This window comes from Calliphora vicina, chromosome 5 (assembly GCF_958450345.1).
Source record: "Calliphora vicina chromosome 5, idCalVici1.1, whole genome shotgun sequence".
NCBI classification, from domain to species: Eukaryota; Metazoa; Arthropoda; class Insecta; order Diptera; family Calliphoridae; genus Calliphora; species Calliphora vicina.
The window spans coordinates 106724719-106744864 of record NC_088784.1 but is presented as its reverse complement, the minus strand read 5'-3'; the positions used below and the strand labels follow the sequence as shown (position 1 = coordinate 106744864).

Below are 20146 nucleotides of genomic sequence, written 5' to 3'. Positions count from 1 at the left end.
GGTTATAGTAAACAATTGTCATTACTTTGAATAAGTTTATTTTGTACAAATGTTTCAAAATAAAAGCTTAAAATTTGAAAAAAAAAAATTCCTCATTGAAAAAGTCCGGAAAATTAAGAACCCTACAATTTGATATTCGTCTATCCAACCTATGTATAAAGATGACACTTTTGACCTGTCATCTTTAACAAAACTCGATCAATTAACACCCCTTGCATTACTTGAGATATCGGTGGATAAAATTTTTTTAAAAAATTGATGAATTTTATACCCTACACCACCATAGTGGGGAGGGTATAATGCGTTTGTGCAGATGTTTAAAGTATACCGATCGACTTAGAATCACTTTCTGAGTCGTTTAAACGATGTCTCTCCGTTTGGCTGGCTTTTTGGCTGTCCATGTAAACCTTGTGCGCATAGTACAGGTCGCAATTTTGAAGATATTTCGATCAAATTTGGTACATAATTTTGGACTGTATCGGTAATAAATGTTTAATTTATATATGTATCTCCAAATAACTTTTATATGTATGTACAAAATTCATGTCACCAAATTTTGTTACGATCGGTTCATAGTTAGTCATAGCTCCCATATAGACCCGCTTCCGAAAATCACTTTAACGGGCATAAATCGCTTAAAAATGTTGGTATACACACAAAATTCAACATGTTTAACTTTCGCATAGACATAAATCACACGACCCAATTTCATGGTGATCAGTCCATAATTGGTCATAGCTCCCATATAAGGCCCACTTCCGAAAATCACTCAAAAATATAAATTATTGAAATTTTAAAAGAAAAATGTTTTTGCTCTTTTACTTAGTGTAGGGTATTACACGGTCTGGCTTGACCAACCATACTTTCATACTTGTTTTGTATCAAGTTTGTATCAGTATCAAAAAAAATAGATTTTTATTAATCTTAATGTCATAAAATATCATACTCAGAAAAAAATGGTAACAGTTATTAAGTAATTGAAAAAATTTGTTTGAAATTTGATTTAAATTTTCAATAATTTTTTAATTGAATATGTTATTCTAATACTCATATCAACAATTTCTTTTAGATATTTATTAACAATTTCAGTTGTTAAAATTCAATAGGAATATTATATTGAAAGTAACAAAAATAAATGTGTCAAGAAAATATAAATTAAAGAAAAATATAAACATTTTGTTGTTTCATAAAAAATATGTTTGCTTTTGCGAATTATAAATTGGTGTATTCCAGATGGTAAGTTGAATCTGTAACTGAAATGCAGGAATAGGCAAAAAATGGACATAGATTTTATATAAAAAACTTTTATGATTCTACTTAACCATAATTTTAGTCCTTGTTATAAGTATTTGTTTACTGGTATTCATAATACAATGAGGTGTTGTGTAATTTTATAGTAGTAGCACAACCATAATATGATTGTGTCCAACAATATTGTGATTCCACCTCAACCGTAATATCGTTATATAAAATCATGATAGCTGTTATTATTTTAGGCTTGTTGCACCATAATATTAAGGTTGAGTCCAACCATATTATGATTCCAGCTCAATCGTCTGTGTCTAGTAAACTAATTTACTAGTTAATTGAGTAAAATCCGGTGACTAGTTTCAGTTTTTTAGACGTTCCACCCCACTGTTCATTGACAATGACACCATTGACTAGAATTTCTTCTAACACATTTTTTATTGGCAACAAATGATCTACTTTTCACACATTACCAGAAGAGCATGCGTGAGTGTTTGTGTTTGTAAATAAATATTTGTTTTTTTTTCATTTTTTTTGTGTGGTCATCAATAGAGCGCGGCTTTAATAGAAATTGATGATACTGTCTGTCATATTAAAGAAAATATGGAAGAAAAAAAAATAATATATACGAGTATTGAAAGAGAAGTGGTACTTATATTACAAGCTGTGTGCTACTCTATTTTAAAAAGTATTTACTTTTCTTTTAATTACACAGTTTAACAAACTGATTTTTTATGCTCTTTTTTTGAAATACAATATAATTGAGAATTTTAAATGATCGATAAAGTAGGTTCTACTAAAAGAATAGCAAATAATTAATTGATTAAGTTTAAGAGCAAATGAAATGTATGTAATCAGCGAAGAAATCGGTAAATGTTGAATCACAGGCTAAATATGGCGAAAAGTATGAAACAAAATCTATTCCCAAAAGTGACATTAAAATAAATCCAATGGAATTAAGAGATTGCACTCAACAATTGAACAATTCGGGCATGAAAACTGAATCATTAGATTGACAACAATTCGGTTCTCACAACGAATCTGTTTGATCTGTGTATATGAATATAAACCGTATTATCAGCTGGCTATTGCAATAATATTTTTCCAATTCTCACTTCACTTGTTTACAGCTGTCATAAGGCTGTCAAGAAGTTATTGATTATTTTATTTTTATTTTGAAAATCACTGTTCTTCTGTGTAAATAACGATCTTAAACCGGAGTTTCTCACGCTATGTGGGAATTTCAAACGCTTTATTTTACAATTTCAATTTTAAACAAAATCATAAAATTTTTATTATTTTTACTAAAATTAATTGTTACAAAACACTCTCAAGTTATTACTTTTAATTTGTTTTTAAATATAAATCCGTTTAACCGTTGTTTTCTTTAAAATTGGCCAATGTTTTCTTTTTATTTTATAAGAATTTTTGAAATTAAATCTAACGTCCATATGCGTTGGCCAACAAAATCTAACTGATGCTTAGAAGAGTAAAAGTATTCATCAACAGCCAGCCAGCCCAGCCAGTCAGCCCGGGCATTGACAAATGAGAACATTGTGGATGTAGGAAAAGCTACAACAGGTTCCAAGAAGTTTTTTAACTTAACATCTAGAGTTTTTATTATTTTGTTTTTAGTTTTTTTTGGTTTGTTTTCTATTTCATAAAAAGCATAAAAAAATTGGTAGTTAAGAATATAATAATCACTTTTTTATGTGTTTTTGAAAATTTTCTTCTTTTATTGTCGCTGTTGCATACAATGAAATACTAGTTTTTATTGAAGATTAAATGTTGTAGCTTTTGTATCTGATTGCATGTTATCTTAATTGTATGAGCGTCCGGCCGTCTTAAAATACATAGTATTCCCTTAACTTCTTTTTAAATAACCTCCAGCTAAACGTTATCTTATTATTAACCCTTTCGGGGTCAAAGGAGGTTGTGTTTGTAACGCATGAAATAATTGTTGGCTAAAAGAAGTAAAATTACTTAAAAGTTCATTAGGTTTGCTCTAAATTTTAATGATGTTTAAAATAAAGCGTTACATATTTAGAGCCGAACTTTCTACGGAATGTGTAGTTTTAAATTACTATATTTAAAACAAAGTTTCTTATATGATATTTATGAGAATCAGTATGGTTAAAATGTGCTTTTGCTGATCTACAATTTAACGAGATTCAATATTTCAATAATAACTTGTTTTCTATAGCAATGTTTTGGTTCATATTTTATTTCATCCAATAAAGGGTTAATATTTTAAAAACTCGATATAAATTCTAACATTTATTAATAAAAAGCAGTTTTGAAATATTATTTGTTAACAATTACATTTTTTTTTTGAAATTTATTTATGTTGATTTATAGTTATATTGGGTGTATAACTTAAAAATGCGGGATTTACTATAGATGGTGTATCTTTTGACCGCGATTTTTGTTTTGAATAACTTATATGTCATTTTGAAATGTACATATCTGTCATTTATTCTCACTTAGTTATTGAACAATATAGTGTAAAATACTATGTTTTTTTTTACTTCGAAAATGTCGAATTTTGTACCAACAAAGCTAAAAAGCTAAAAAAAATATGTTGAATAATTTTTTTTAGTGTAGTTATGATCCAATAAACTCAGAAAAGCCATCAGAAACTAATTTGCAAATTAAGTTTAGGAATCAGGAGCAAAAAGGTGAGAATGCATTTCGACCTTCGAGGGATATGTTAAACAATTTATAACTAAAGTCACCGTTAAATTTAAAAAACAAATATATAATTAATTTTTTAAATAATGCATGCCTTGATGCTAGAGATGCCAAACGGGGAATCCCGTTCCAGAAAATCCTGGGGTTTTCGGGATTTCTTAAACTCCGGGATTTTCGGGATTTTCCAAATCTCGTTTTTCATAAGTAAATAGGGGAATTTGTCACTTTTGTGTGCCTTTTTTATGCATTTTGATATTCTACATGTCCGAATATCGCAAAGTTATGTTCAGCAAAGTTGTTAAGCTCAACTCCTGCTACAACATAGTTAATAAAGGAATGCGGTATTTTTGGTTTTCCTAGAGTGGGGCTCTGGAAAATCAATTCTTCACATTTTTTTGTAAGTTATCTAACAAAACTCAATTTAAATCTTCTTCAAACGAAATTGATTTTATCTCAGATGTAAAAAACTCAAATAACAATAACGAAACCAAGTTATAATGTAGATTTGCAACTTGCAAATGAAATAGATCAATTTATTTCTGAAGGAACAAGAGGAAAATACTTTGTTATAAGTATTTGCAAACGGTTTTGCAAATATGAAAGATGTTTTTCGGCAGCAGCATATGTCGGAAAAGAAATTCGTTCCAGAATGGCAGACGAAACCATAGATGCAATAGTATGCTTTTTAATGTCTAATAAAAATTAATTGCTAAATAAAAAATTTACTTTCAATTGTAAAGACATAATTATGTACGTTTTTTTCTTATTTTTCTTCGACCCGGGGTTTCGGGTCGGGATCCAAATCCAAATCCCCGGGATTTTCAAAAATCAGTCCCGATTAGCATCTCTACTTGAGGCACTCCTGCAGGTTAGAGGGTTAATTTGAAAAAAATTACGCTGAAGCACACTGATTGCTCACCAAAGCTTATGGTGAATGTTTTTCATCGGTTTCATTGTGTGAGAGATGGTTGGTGCGGTTCGGAATTGGTGATCTTGACACGGAAGACAAAGATCGAAAAAAATTTGAACACGAAGAATTGGAGGCATTACTCCATGAAGTTTGTTATAAAACGCAACAAGAGCTTGCAAAGTCATTGGGAGCTACTCAAGCATCAATTTCAAAACATTTGTGAATAGCAATATCCATCCAAATGGAGGGAAATTGGGTACCATACGAATTGAAGCTGAGAGACCTCGAACGATGATTTTGTATATACGAAATGATGATTGAACGCTATTAAAGAAAATAATTTTTGCGCCGAATCATTACTAGCGATGAAAAGTCGATCCATTACGATAACCCGAAGCATACGTTAAGCCGGGCCAACAAGCTAAATCCAAATATCCATAGCGCTAAGGTAATGCTATGTATTTGGGTGGAGCTTTATTTGTTAAAAATAATGAAATCATAGAAATGTTATCATAGATCATTAATTAAGAGTTCGATAATAATAATTTTAGGCAAATTTGAATTATTAAATTTTTTGTGGTTTATTTTATTAAGTTGTTTTGATTAAATTCATTTAAAATCTGGAAAAAAATTCACAGAAGTAAATTAAACACTTCAATAATATTTTTAAGTTCGAAATGTATTAAACAATTGAAATATTTCTGTCAGTGGTATTAGCTTAGCATGTGCATTCGTCACTGTCTCAGTGACGACTAAAGAGAATAAGAATATGTGTGTGGTTAGCTTACTCAATTGTGCTATGAAATGGACATCACATTAAAATAAAGTTACAATTACCGCTAATATACTGTTATACCTAAACTATCGTTATCGAAATAACTGCAATTACCGATATAATCGTAAATATCGTTACCGAAATTCTATTAATCATTTAAATTATGAAGACACAAATTTTTGAATTCAATAATTGAGTTTATTAAAATCTACAAAATTACATATATTAAAAAGGTAGTTCAACTTATTTTTAATTTTTGTTCAGGATGAAATTATTGTTACCGTTAAAATATCGACATCGATATAACAGCAAACCCATTTCAAATCGGTAGCCAATCTGGAAAAGTACTTTTAATTGCATTCAAAATATGAATTTTCTATAGCAGGAATATGAAATACATTTTATTTATTGGTATTTTATTGTTATTATCAAATCCCTTAAATAATTTTTAAAAACCCCAATAAAATTTGCTGCCTCCAACTAAATTTTGTGTTCCCAAAAGTCTTTTAAAATAACCAACTTATTGAAGAAATCGCCAAGTCTGACAAGCCTGGATTCGTGAATAGATAACTGAGCATTTATTAAGTAAATACAAATTATTAAAATAAATAAAAGTCCTACAAGTTAGTCTGTAATAAATATAATAAAAGAACCAGTTCCTTAACTGATTCTCGGTGCTCCAAGTGTGATAATTACGATCATAATATATTGAAGGAAAAACTAGTTCTTGAATCTTGTTATTTTGTGCTTCCACCGAATTAGTTCCGTGGTTGACAATTTAAAGCAAAAATTATTGATTAGAGAACTAGTTTCATGGTTTCAATGATGGGAGGCATCTTAACATAGAAGTCGCTTTCTAGAACAAGTTTTATTTTATATTTTTTATTTTCTCCTACATTTCAATTAAAAATTTCAAAATTTTCTAAAATTTTATTGTATATATTTTATTTACAATTAATTTTTGTTTTGTTTTCTTTATTTCTTTTATATTAAAATTAAAATAAATTACAATTTGAATAAATAAAAAAAATAATAATAAAATTTGTTCTTTTGTGTGTGTTGCTGTTAATTTCTAGTCTTTTTTGAATTTAACAAAAAAAAATTAACAAATTTCAACAAATAAAAATAACATTAATTAGTTAATTAATTAATTGGTTAATAAATACACAATACACTTAAAACTAATACACATGTTTCTTTTTCAAAAATAAAAAAAAAATTTAAATGTAAAATTACAACTACTACAAGTAATGAGATGGAGATAGTGAGGAATAAAAAGGAGAGTGCAAAAGAGGGGAAACTTAAATTATACTTTTCACTCAATAATAGAAAAAGTAGAAATAAAATAGATAACATTCTCCATGAAATAATCACTATTTACAAAAGATTTATTGGAATAGGAGCTGAATTTTATTTTTTGAATTTGTCAAAATATCAGCTTAGTAATGAAGATGATTGTGTGGTTCAATACTCCTAAAGTTTTAAATTGTTCCCGTTAAGCCAACAACATGAGAAATCCAATCGACAGTGTAGGGTACACGATGGTAGATACCAGGTTGGCCACGTGAGGCACATGAGTAGCCAGCTGAGACAACACCTGTTTTAGAAAAATTAAGAGTTAGTAGTTTCTTTTTTTTGTTTGTCAGATATATTTTGTTTATACCTATTAAATACCAACGTCCATTCTTTTCATGCATTAATGGACCACCAGAGTCACCTTGACAAGAATCTTTACCGCCATTACGGTAGCCGGCACACATCATTTCGGGATATATTACAACGTTAATGCCATTCTGTCTATGCCATCTTTCACAGATTCTGTAAGAAATTTAAGTTGGATTAAAAAAAAGTTTATTTTCAATACATTTCAGTCAGTATTTTTCAACGTTTAAGAAAATATTGCTAAACTATAATCCGAATGTACCTGATTCAGATATATGGATTTAAAGAACATTTATTTTAATAATTGAACAAGACATAAATTATTAATATTTGTTTGAGTGTTTTTCATACAAACTTTTAAAGCTATTGAAAACTGAAAATTGCTACATTTAATAAAATTTGTTTACATATCAACAACAAATTATTATAAAAAAATCATCAAAACGCCGAACAAAACTCGTTTACCGATAAATTTTACATTTGATTTAGTTCATGTCCCAATGTCGCGTTCCGGTACCTAATTTATCGTTTGTTATTATAATAAAGTGGCTGAACATTTTAATTCAAATCAAAATTAAACAATAAAACAAGTTACTTCTTGAAATAAACACACTAAACATTTTAATTTGATATTCAAAGTGTGTCCCGTTCGCGATCGTATGTGTATTTGGCATAAATCTAGATCATGACAACATCTTGTATTTTAATAATTTTGTTTGCGTTAATAGATTCCCTAATTACACTATGCAACAAATGGAGACTTTTGGAAAAACACAAGATCATGACAGTATAGGTTCGACTCTACTACCAAAGGGTAGTACAACCCTATACTCAGTTTGCCCATTTTGGTGACCGATTTTTTTTTATGGGCCCCCAAAGTTTCTGAAAATCAGTGGGGCCTCTAAAAAAGGTGTCATCAGGTTTTGGTTAACAGCTAATTCAGACTTTGTGCTACGGCTTAACTTTATATGGCAATAATATAGCTAAGAGTCCGCCAAATAAATTTTGTTAAAATTTGTTTCCAAAAAATAGCTTTTTCGTGCACTTTTGTTGAAAAAATATAGGAAGAAAATTTTTTTTTTTTACTTTTTTTAGAATAACTTCCAGGGACTCCTAATTTTTCAACAACAATATCTCGCAAAGTTGTAGATACGGTAAATTTGAATAACTCTTGTGAACATATCAATGCATTCTGAATGTGTCTAGTCACTCTACATAGCACATAAAGATCACTTTGTACCTTAACAATTTTCGTTTTTCCTATTTTTTGACGCTAAAACAAAGATTTTTTTGTAAAAATAGTATTATCAAGTCCACACTTCTATGTTGTGCTGTATTATTTACTCGGCTGAGGTGTTCGGAATGGGGATCAGTGGGTGGACCTTCAATGTCACACATTTATAAAAAAATTGCCAAAAAGTCATTTATGATTCGAATGAGCTGCAATTTCAAATATAGATAGACCTTGAGAAGGTCTACAAAAAATATGATTTTATCTGTAGTTATCTCTTTTAGTTCAAGACATATTTGGGTTTAATATTTTTTTAAATTTTGCCCGATCTTTTTTTCGTATTTTCAATTTGATGGGCCTACGAAAGGTCGAAATTTGTTTTTTTATATATGACGTATATTTGCGATAAAATTCTAAAGAAAATAAAACAAATCTGATAACAATTATTTCGTCCCTATAAAAAGTTACACGCATCCAAAGTTGAAGCATTTTTTTATATATTTCAACTTTGTATGCGTGTGTTTTTTAAGTTTTTTCCCAAAAAAGTCCCCATATTTTTTCTTTTATAAAAAACTAATTTTCTTCGGGACTATATAAATTTTTTTATGATCTGGTAAGAGAACTTAATGCAAAAACATATAAGGTAAAATTTGACTAACTGAAGCGGACATTGTACCCCCCAGCCCTATCCAAACTTGGGCAATTTTGAAAAAAAAAAAATTAGGTTTGAGTAAAAAATTCTAAAAACGCAAAACACCGAACCTCAAAAGCTCATCACATTTATATAGCCCCATATGTTGTTTATATACATACAGAACGTTTTTACTATCATGCTGTAAATAACGTCAAAGTGGGCTATTTTCTAAAAAAAACTTAGTTTTTGGAACAAATTTTCGCCGTTTTAGGAATTTCGGTGTTTAAAAACAAAGGATGACAACATTAGTGATGCCATTGACTTACGAATATTTAGGTCTATATTACTTCCAAATTTTATTGTGATGTCTGTAATTGTTCAAATTTTACATTAATTCAAAGTTTTTATTTTTCTTGATGGAAAATCACCATTTTAAAATATTATTAGTTTTTAAGGTAAATGACGTCACAAAATTATTCATTTCACTAAAATGTCAATCTTTAAGTCATAAGGTTTCCACCGATATCAAAAACTTATATAAAAAGCTTATATTTACACTTCAGAAGTTCCACAAACATTGCCCACTTTCAAAAATTTTAAAGTTTTTTCATATCTTGCATCAAGCCGGTCTTGCATGATCAAGATTGGATAAAGTTATGCGCCCGGATCATACCGATAATGATTTGCCCATTCTTCATTATTCCAGCACAATAGAGAAGTATACACTCGAACATACATTTTTAACAAAAAATTATTGTTTTAGAGTCAAAAATTAGTAAAAAACTAAAAATTTTAAGCTACAAAGTGATTTTTGACAGCTATTTAGAATACCTAGGTATGTTCGGATTGCTTTGATATGTTCACGAGAGTTATTCAAATTTACCGTAGCTACAACTTTGCGAGATATTGTTATTGAAAAATTAGGAGTCCCTGGAAGTTATTCTAAAAAAAGTAAAAAAAAAAAATTTTCTTCCTATATTTGTTCAACAAAAGTGCACGAAAAAGCTATTTTTTGGAAACAAATTTTAACAAAATTTATTTGGCGGACTCTTAGCTATATTATTGCCATATAAAGTTAAGCCGTAGCACAAAGTCTGAATTAGCTGTTAACCAAAACCTGATGGCACCTTTTTTAGAGGCCCCACTGATTTTCAGAAACTTTGGGGGCCCATAAAAAAAAATCGGTCACCAAAATGGGCAAACTGAGTATAGGGTTTTACTACCCTTTGGTAGTAGAGTCGAATCTATACTGTCATGATCGTGTGTTTTTTTCACTGTTGCACTGTGTTATGAGTATTAAAACTTTAAGATTGTAGACTCTTGCTTAGTTTAGGAGTTATAGGACTTTAAAGTCATTTTATGTATATAATTATAGTAAATATCTCAATGCAAACATTTCAACAACACAACTCTTAATTGATAGCTGCATTATTTTAAATTAAAAAAAAATTCTTTAATAAATTAGAATACATCTGGAGGCTGTCGAAAATTAATTCTATTTTTAGTCACGTTCGGAATACCATATTTATTTGCTAATATTTTGGAAACAACCCATAACATAAATAAAGAGCTACACAAAAACTATATATGAAAACAAATTGTTCAGAATGTCGCGTTTGGGACTGTGGAAATTTCCATATGCTTCTATATTGTTCTGGCTCATAATATTCTCAAGTTGTTTGACCACAGTAGAAACATAATACAAAATTGTCAATATTTTATCTTATATTGGGTGTATGACTTAAAAATGGACGAATTACAATATACGGCGTATCTTTTAAACACGGTTTTTGTTTTTAATAACTTATATGTCATTTTGAAGGGTACATATCTGTCATTTATTTTCACTTAGTTATTGAACATTATAGTGTAAATAACTATGTTTTTTTACTTCGAAAATGTCGAATTTTTTACCAACAAAACTTCATATGCGGAATGTTTTGCTTTACTTCTTTATTTTGAAAAAAGTGCCGCTGAAGAAAACCGATTGCTCACCAAAGCTTATGGTGAATGTGTTTCATCCGTTTCACCGTGCGAGAGTGATTTTGACAAGGAAGACAATGATTGCCCAAGACAGCCAAAAAAGTTTGAATACTAAGAATTGAAGGTATTTACTCCAAGAAGATTGTTGTGAAACTCAACAAGAGCTTCCAAAATATTGGGGAGTTACTCAAGCAGCATTTTAGAAACGTTCATTCAAAAACAGGAAAATTGGGTACCATACGAATTGAAGACATGAAACCGTAATATTCGATCATGATGATATAGCAATGCCTGTTAAAAACTATTTAGAAAAAAATGGTTGGGAAGTTTTATAGTCTAGAACTCGTCCGCCCTATCCAACTACTATTTACTTCGATCAATGCAGAACGCTCTCTCTGGGACAAGCTTAACTTTAGAACAGAATATCCGTAATTGGATGGATTCGTTCTTGCCCTCAAAAGATAAGTTCTTTTAGAGCGGAATCCATATGTTTTTAGAAAGATGGGAAAACTCATGGCTAACAATGGCCAATACTTTGAATAAATTTATATTATACAAATGTTTCAAAAAAAAGCAAACATTTAAAAAAAAATCCGCATTTTTAAGTTATACACCCAATATTTTTGCTCATTTTCTTTCCCTAAGTCCGACGAACATAAACCATTTTGTAAAAAGGTACTAATTGAAAAAGTACTTTTTTACCAAATAAAACTAAAATTGTTAGTACTTTTTTAAAAAACTACTTGTTGAAAGGGTACCTTATTTATATTTTTGGTAAACAATATAGTTTAAATAGTACAATCTTTTTTTTTAATTTAAAACAAAAATTTTAAGTAATTTTTTTGAAAAAAATGTCCAGATAGCCGGATAAAAAAATGCAAAATTACACATGAGACTTTTTACTGCGCAACATCGATATAAAAAATCTGTGAAATTTGTCTATACCTTCGATTTTTTAAATATTTTTTTACAATAATTTAAGTTTTTAAAGATTTATACAATTTATATTTGAAACATCAGTTCTTCGATATTTGTTTATTACTGATTTTCTTAAAGATATCTGCTTTGATGTCCTTTTATACACATAGCATCCCATCTTACCTATTTTCAATAACTGGAACATCCACAGCCTGCAAGGTCTTGGGTCGTAATCTAGATCCAGGATTTAGAGCACCCCAACCCGCAGCCCAGCCAAATTTGCCCAAGAAATCTTCATTCTTTTCGGGCAAACAAATGGGAGCTTTAAGAAAGAGAGAGATAAATACAAATTAATAAACTCCATAAATATGATCAGAAAACAAACAAATACTCTTACCTATGTGAGGCATAAAATGTACCGTTCTTTCCAATGTCAATACCGACACATCAAAACGATCTGCTTGAGGAGTAAATTTGAAATAGGGATGAACATCAATACGTCTAACGCCAAATGTATAAGCTGGCAATGGTTCTACCGCCGAATTTATGACATAATCGCCCAAGGTAACATGGACCTGTCTAGGGGTGGCTCTGGCTACACAATGGCCAGCAGTAACTACATGACGTCGTGAAATCAAAGAGCCGCCACATCTAAATATAAGAATATTGTTGAGCTGTTGTTGTTTAGAGTACATTTTCTGCAAAATAAACTTACCTAGAGGAACCGATACGTATGTACGCCTGCCAGGGGAAAGAACCAAAACCAGCATCATCTCCTCCCACTATACGCCTCTGAGCCGTTTGTTTAGCCAGTGAAATGCCGCAACCTATAAATCATAATGTTTGCCCATGTTTCAACACACCAAATTAATCATGTTTAATCAATTAAACGATCGATCGATCGATCATACAAATTAATCGTTTTTATTTCAAGACATTAATCTTACAAACAAACTTTAGTGCAAAAATAAAAGCTTTCTACTAATAGTAAGTAAATAATTGTAAATAATATAATAAAAAAGCCAAATAAATATTTATATGTTTAAATGTGTTTTGTTTGTAAAGAAAAAAGCTTACGAATAGAAGTAGCAAAGTGTTTTGTTGTTACCAAATAATGCAAGCAGAGAATGTCTTTATTTTTGTGTAAATGTGTATTTATTTGTAAATAAGGTTTTAAACGATTTGAGGCTGATCTTCCGCAGGAACAACAGTTATGTACTAATACGTTTGTTCTAACACACAATTTACAGTTATGGTCACTTTATAACTGATTATCACATGCACCTGTCGAAAGTTTATTTTATTGTTGGTAGTTGCTAAAGGATTTTAAAAGCTTAACAAATTTAAACCACTACGCCTTTTCTACAACCCCCTTAACCGGAACAAATTACAAAATATATATAGTAAAAAATGTGATGATTGTCTAGAAACTACTCTATTTACCAAAGAAAAAAAGGAAGTATTTAACTATAATAAAATTACAAAATTTCTTTAAACTGTTGTGGCAAATACATGCAATTTAGATCATGCAATAGAAATACTAAATTGAAAATACAGCGTGCAAAATACTAAAATATTACTACATATTTTTTTTTTTTAAAAAAAAAATTTAGTATGGAATGCCATGAATAAAAAAGAAGTTATGAAACATGCAATTTTTATTTGTTTATTAACAGCGTACCACTCTTCTACACACCACATAACAAATACCACTCCATCATAATAGTTTTGGTTTTTTTTTTGGTCATTTGGGATTAGCCAGGTTAGGATTGCTGCAAGTGCTTCGAACACATAAATAGTTTTGAAAATTATTTACACCTTTTACACCGCATTTTCAAATAGGTTTTTTGTTTGTTTGATTTTTGTTTGTATGTTCGTGCAGTACATAGTCTTGGTTGATTTTGTTAACATTTTCTTTATTTTTTTTTTAATTTTTTTTGTTTAGTTGCTGTTTGTTGGTTTTTGGTTTTCTAACACTCACTGGGATCATTTTTCACCGGTCCATAGTTCTTTTGCGGAAGATCAGTCAAATCGATTGTGTGTCCCACATATTCAGAGGTACGCAAATTGGCCGATTTAGCTGTCCGATGACAGCAGCCACGCAACAATCCATTACAAGTACCCTGCAGAAGACCGCCAGTCATCCAGCAGCCTACAAAAAATTCACAAGTGCCACCACGATGCTGGCATTCCAATTCGCTTGTGATGTCAGCTGAATGTGAAAAGAGAAAGGAAAGAGAGTGGAAGTGGAAGCATACATATACCAAGATGCAAGCAAGCAGTGCTCTAAGATGATGATCGACCCAATGAATTATTAAAGGTTTCTGAATTAAGGGCTCAACGGCGATTGTAATGAAATTTGGAGGACATGAACTAATTTGGATGTTCTCATTTGAATAGAGCAAGAAATAGTTGTCAGTGTTCCCAAGTAAAATTAAAATAAATGCTTTTTAAAATAAAATTTATTTGTAGTGTATTGAAAACAAAAACTAATTTTGAAATTGTTGATACTCTGTTTTTGTTTCCCATATAAACTTTGATTTGGCGCCTGGATTTAGAAAATAAAGCCGTACATTTATTAAATTTTGTAAATGCTTTAAACAAAATTACAGGGAACATGTTTATACAACAAATATTGTAGCAACATCTTTATACAGCAAACGTTGGAGCATTAACTATGTACATCAAATGTTTCTGCAACATGTTTATAGAAGAAATATTATAGTACGACTTTCTGTTGTTTAGTCAATTTAAGACGTTTAAAGCTTAATTGAAAAAAAAAATAAAATTTAACATTTTCAAAATTGCATCTCAAATATGACATAATTATCTTTCAAATGCATCTTAAATCAATAAAATCCGACATCGGAGAAATTTTTGAAATCCAAATAAATAAAAATTAAAATGTTCAATAGGCTGATCAAACTCGGAAAACCCAAAGTTAATTTGTGTGTAAAGTACCGTGGAATGAATGATATTGAAAAATCATGTTTATATGAAAAATGTTGCAGCAACCTGTTTATATGAAAAATGTTGCAGCAACCTGTTTATATGGAAAATGTTGCAGCAACATGTTTATATGAAAAATGTTGCAGCAACATGATTATGGGAAAAATATTGCAGCAACATGATTATGGGAAAAATATTGCAGCAACATGTTTATGGGAAAAATGTTGCAGCAACATGTTTATAGGAAAAATATTGCAGCAACATGTTTATATGAAAAATGTTGCAGCAACATGTTTATGGGAAAAATGTTGCAGCAACATGTTTATGCGTAAAATGTTCCAGCAACATGTTTATGGGAAAAATGTTATAGGAAAAAAGTTTCAGTAACATGTTTATAGGAAAAATGTTTCAGCAACATGTTTATAGGAAAAATGTTGCAGCAACATGTTTATGGGAAAAATGTTATAGGAAAAAAGTTTCAGTAACATGTTTATAGGAAAAATGTTTCAGCAACATGTTTATGCGTAAAATGTTGCAGCAACATGTTTATGGGAAAAATGTTATAGGAAAAAAGTTTCAGTAACATGTTTATAGGAAAAATGTTTCAGCAACATGTTTATAGGAAAAATGTTGCAGCAACATGTTTATAGGAAAAATGTTGCAGCAACATGTTTATGGGAAAAATGTTATAGGAAACATGTTGCAGCAACATGGTTATAGGAAGAACGTTGTAGCAACATGTTTATAGGAAGAACGTTGTAGCAACATGTTTATAAAAAAAACGTTGTAGCAACATGTTTATAGGATATAGAAAACTATTTATAGGAAACATGTTTATAGGAAAGTTGCATCAACATGTTTTCCGGAAAGATTTTTCTAACAAACATTTGTTGGAGACATCTACAAAAATGTTTGCCTCCATATAAATGAGTTCATCATAATACCCAGATAGACAGCGCCTTCATGACTCTTTTTTCCACTTGATAGTAATTATCAAGATACTAAAATTTATTTCTCTGTCAAATTAAGTCCAGTTCCTCTATCCTCTCCATTTCATTACAATCATATAGACAAATCCCTTTAGCAAAACTTTTTAATGTCAAACTCAATTAATCTTGTACTTATTCCTGTTCTAAAGAAGAAACATAAATGTAACCGCAGTTCTCCTGTCTAATGATTTATAATGTAGATTTCTGATATCCGTGAGTGTTTAATAAGCAGGAGTTAGATTAGTTTTCATAATTACTGTCTCTTAACAATCCTCATTACAAGACTCTTTATACATACCTTTCTCCTTGAACGTACTGGCAGACTGAGCAACTGTAGGTGTGCTGCTGCTGTCCGATGAACTGTCTAAATCCTGTAAACTGAATTCATTACGTACATCCTGGACAGATGCCAACTCGTTAATGCCAAAGTTTTGATCGCGAAAGACAACGTTATCGTTGAAATAGACACCGGTACCAGTGCTGCTGGGACCCGTGGCTCCCACATTATCGTTGACTGGGAAAACCACACGAGGACTTCTAGAGGATTTGTAGGGGAAGTAACGACTTTTGCGGGAACTTGAGGGATCCACAGGACCTATATATTCGTTGAAATTTTTCTGTTGCTGGGTATAGGGACGAGCCAATGTACCAGTTCTAAATTCGGTATCACCAAAATAGATGCCTCTTTGTGGCCTTTGGGGAATGGCTGTTATGGGTCCATTAATGTCGCCAAATTTGGTGACCTCATCACGGTATTGTTTTCCCTGGGCTATGGCTGAATTAAGAGTATGGGGTATTGAACTAGAGCCTAAACTGGAAAAGTCATATGAATAGGAAGTGGGTGAAACATCTTGTTCAAACATCAATTGTCTGGTTAGACGCTTGTCTTTGTCATCATCACTGAAGGGTCTTTCAAAGCCGGTAGATTCTGTAAAGATGGGATTATCTTCACGATAGGCTTGGGGCTGGAAGGGATTTGAGGGACTTAAACTGTAGCTAGGGAACGAAAAACCAACACGCCGGCTGCTATTCTCCTCACCATGATCATAACGATCAGTGGATGTTAGAGGACTAGGTGCTCCAGTATCACTGCGTTCAGTTTTATCGGCAAAATTAGCCATATCTTCAGCAATCTCCGGTAAAACAGGTTCCAACTCACTGGCTGGAGGCTTTAAGCCATTTAAGGAGCCATTATTTTTAGGTTTCAATTGCAAGAGATAATTATTAGAATTATCCTGTTGCAGGGGTATATACATATAATTACGTTTACGTCCTACACGGCTAATGTTAACGGCCGTAGAAGGTACTACTTGTTTGGGCACGGTAATGAGCGGTGAGGCGGGCAATTCTACGGCAGGGGCAGGAATAATTTCCACCTCAGCCGAGTCGGCACGCCTATTAGCCGCCTGCACAGGAACTGAACGATTTGGTATTAAAGATCTGCCATTGCGGTAGGAGCCAAACGTCTGCACCGCCGAACCATCTGAACGTATTAGTAAATTGGGGAAATTGGCCACATCCGTTTTGGAGAAGCTTTGGTATGGTGCATATAAATTACGTGCGGTATTCAGCTGTCCAGCTGACCGTGCACTCTGTGAAGTCTGCTCCAACCAAGGTGGTTGATTCGCCGAACTGCCATAAGGTTGCGTTGAAGTTTGCTGTAAAGGAGTGGTAGGCGTGGCCGAATGCTGTTGCGTTGTGGCCAATGAAGGCGTATGCGTGTGTAGGTACAGAGCACTGTTATCGATGAGCTGGGCTTGTGTTAAGACCAGCAAACTGCTGATACCTGTTATGAGAGACCAAAGACTGCATTGTTTGGTTGCTTTCATTTTACATGGAGGTTTAAAGAATTACTTGAGGTTGGTTGGTAATTGCGATTATTAGATTCACAGGATTTCAGAGAAATTATAGCAAGTGTTGGAGTGAGGTTTAAGATGGAAGTAACGTGAAGTGAAGGTGGTGGTGTGATCGTTTTGAATGTAAATTATTTTGCTGTCGTAATATTTAAAAGAGTTTCGTTCATTGAACTATTTGTTTGATTTTTTGTTGGTTGGTTGGTTGGTTGGTTGCTTGCTTGGCTGTTTGATTTTAATCGATAAATGTTGTTTTCCTGTGCAACAGTTTATTTGTTGTCGTTGTTGTTGCACTGTTTTAGCAAAGATCAGTTTATGTGTACCTGCCACGGATATCTCGTGTCTCTGCTGCGCTGCTTTTGTATTAGTTGCTGCAGTGGCAATAAAAGTTGCTGGGTATTTTTTCAATAGTTGCTGCTTAAGTGTGCAACAATATTATTTTTGTATCTTGTTTAAGGAACTGCATTCACATATACAAATACACATTCCCGTGATCACGGGATGAGCTTTATATAAAATTACACTAGTTGTTGATGTTTTTATTATTATTATTTTCAGTTGTTTATGTTTAATTTAAAGCGTTTAACTATTTTCTAGAGCTGGCAGCGGTTATTGGTCTTTTTTGTTTTTGCTTTCAGTCGCTGTTAGCCGCTTTATAATAAATAAACTTGTGCTACTGCTTCACTTGCTGTTGCAAATTGCAATTATTAGACGGGGAGGTTGTTTATGTTGTTACTACGTTTCGTTTATGTTGCTGCAATTGCTGATGTTGGTATTGCTGCTGCTGCTGCTGTTGATTTTGCTATTACGTGAACATGTAAACAGTCGTGTGTTAATAGAGACGCCACATCTCATCAAATTGTGTTTATTTTTCACAAAAAAAATACGAAAAAAACAGCACACACAGGTATCGATAATTGACTTCCTTAATGCCTGCAGTCAATATCACTAGTGGCCCCTGCAAGAGAGATGGATGAATAAAAAAGAAGAAGAAATAAATTAGTGATCATAATTTTTGTGTTGTTTTTTGTATTTATTTATTATTTCGCAATCAGGAAATTTTGTTTTTCAACGCGTTTCATGAGAGGTGAACAAACAGATAATAATCAAACGTATTACAACGATGTTGCATGGCTTAATGTTGTTGTGTTGTTGCTGTTAAATATTGGTGTGTTGTGGACATTCCTGTATAACTACCTGATTACTGGATACATTGTTTGTTGTACGGTCATGCAAGTGACCGAATTAATGGTTGTCAACAAAATGCGAAAGAAAGAGGAAGGATTACTTAACATAACTACCAATTTAATCTGTAGACATGAGACATTTAATGAGTTGCTATTTTAACAGCTTTTGAGGATCCATCCACATTGCTAAAAATTAATGTTGGTATTTTTCTTTTTAAACAATTTATTTTAAAACAAAAAATACAATAAATAAATGAAATAGGCAGAAATCAAATTTGTATTCCTTACTGTTATAGGGAGGAAACAAAATTTTGAGACAAGTCATCGGTCCATACACCTTCCAAATTTAGTAAAACTTTGTAAACAGATTGCACAGGTCAACAGCAAATAAAAGGCTTGAATAACCACTATAAATATTTGAATTATCATGGCTATCTTAGCACAAAAATTTGTCAATTCTATGAACAGATTTTTTTTTAAATTTCTAAATAAAATTAAAAATTTGTTTAGACGTTTCTCATCATAATTAATTATAACTTAAAAAGGGTTAGTCCGATATTATTGATATAAACTTAGTAAAGTTGAGATTTAAATAACCTTTAATCAGTTTATATATATTATGTTTAATCGGCTCAATAGTTTCGGAGTTATAATAACAAATTTAAGCAAAAAATTTATTTTTTACATGAAAATAGCAAATTTTTTTGTTTTTAAAATCATGAAAATATAAAACGGCAGAAATTTTTCATATTTATTACTTTCTCACAAAGCCATATGTAATAGTAAGAAAATAAGATATCGATCATAAATATCAATTGATTCTTTATGAATTTATTCACAATTAAGTGAACTCGCTCATTTTCACAAAATTTTAGTTTTTGTTTGATATACATACAATTGAGTAGTTAATATTGTTCTTTTGATTGATTGAATTTTGAAAACATTTTCCCCATGATATGTATAAATTTTCACATATATATTGCGTTTCAATCGGCTCACTATTTTGGGAGTTATAATAACAAATTGAAGCAAAAAATATATTTTTTACGTGAAAATAGTATTTTTTTTTGTTTTAAAAAAATCATAAAAAATCGAAAACGGCTGAAATTGTTCAGA

General features: G+C 31.1%; 1 protein-coding gene across 2 annotated transcripts; it reads right to left on the bottom strand.

Moving 5' to 3' along the window:
- Positions 1-6542: 6542 nt before the first annotated feature.
- Positions 6543-17846, bottom strand: LOC135961828 (uncharacterized). Of its 2 annotated transcripts, XM_065513448.1 has the most exons (7): positions 16289-17846; positions 14034-14264; positions 12768-12879; positions 12450-12703; positions 12236-12374; positions 7288-7442; positions 6543-7221 (listed from the first exon to the last, which is right to left on the bottom strand). In XM_065513448.1, the coding sequence occupies exons 1-7, from the start codon at positions 17817-17819 to the stop codon at positions 7106-7108; spliced, it is 2538 nt and encodes an 845-aa protein (XP_065369520.1). In that variant the 5' UTR covers positions 17820-17846; the 3' UTR covers positions 6543-7105. The 2 variants fall into 2 exon arrangements, with proteins under 2 accessions (XP_065369520.1, XP_065369519.1); XM_065513447.1 differs by lacking the exon at positions 14034-14264.
- Between the last annotated feature and the right edge of the window lie 2300 nt (positions 17847-20146).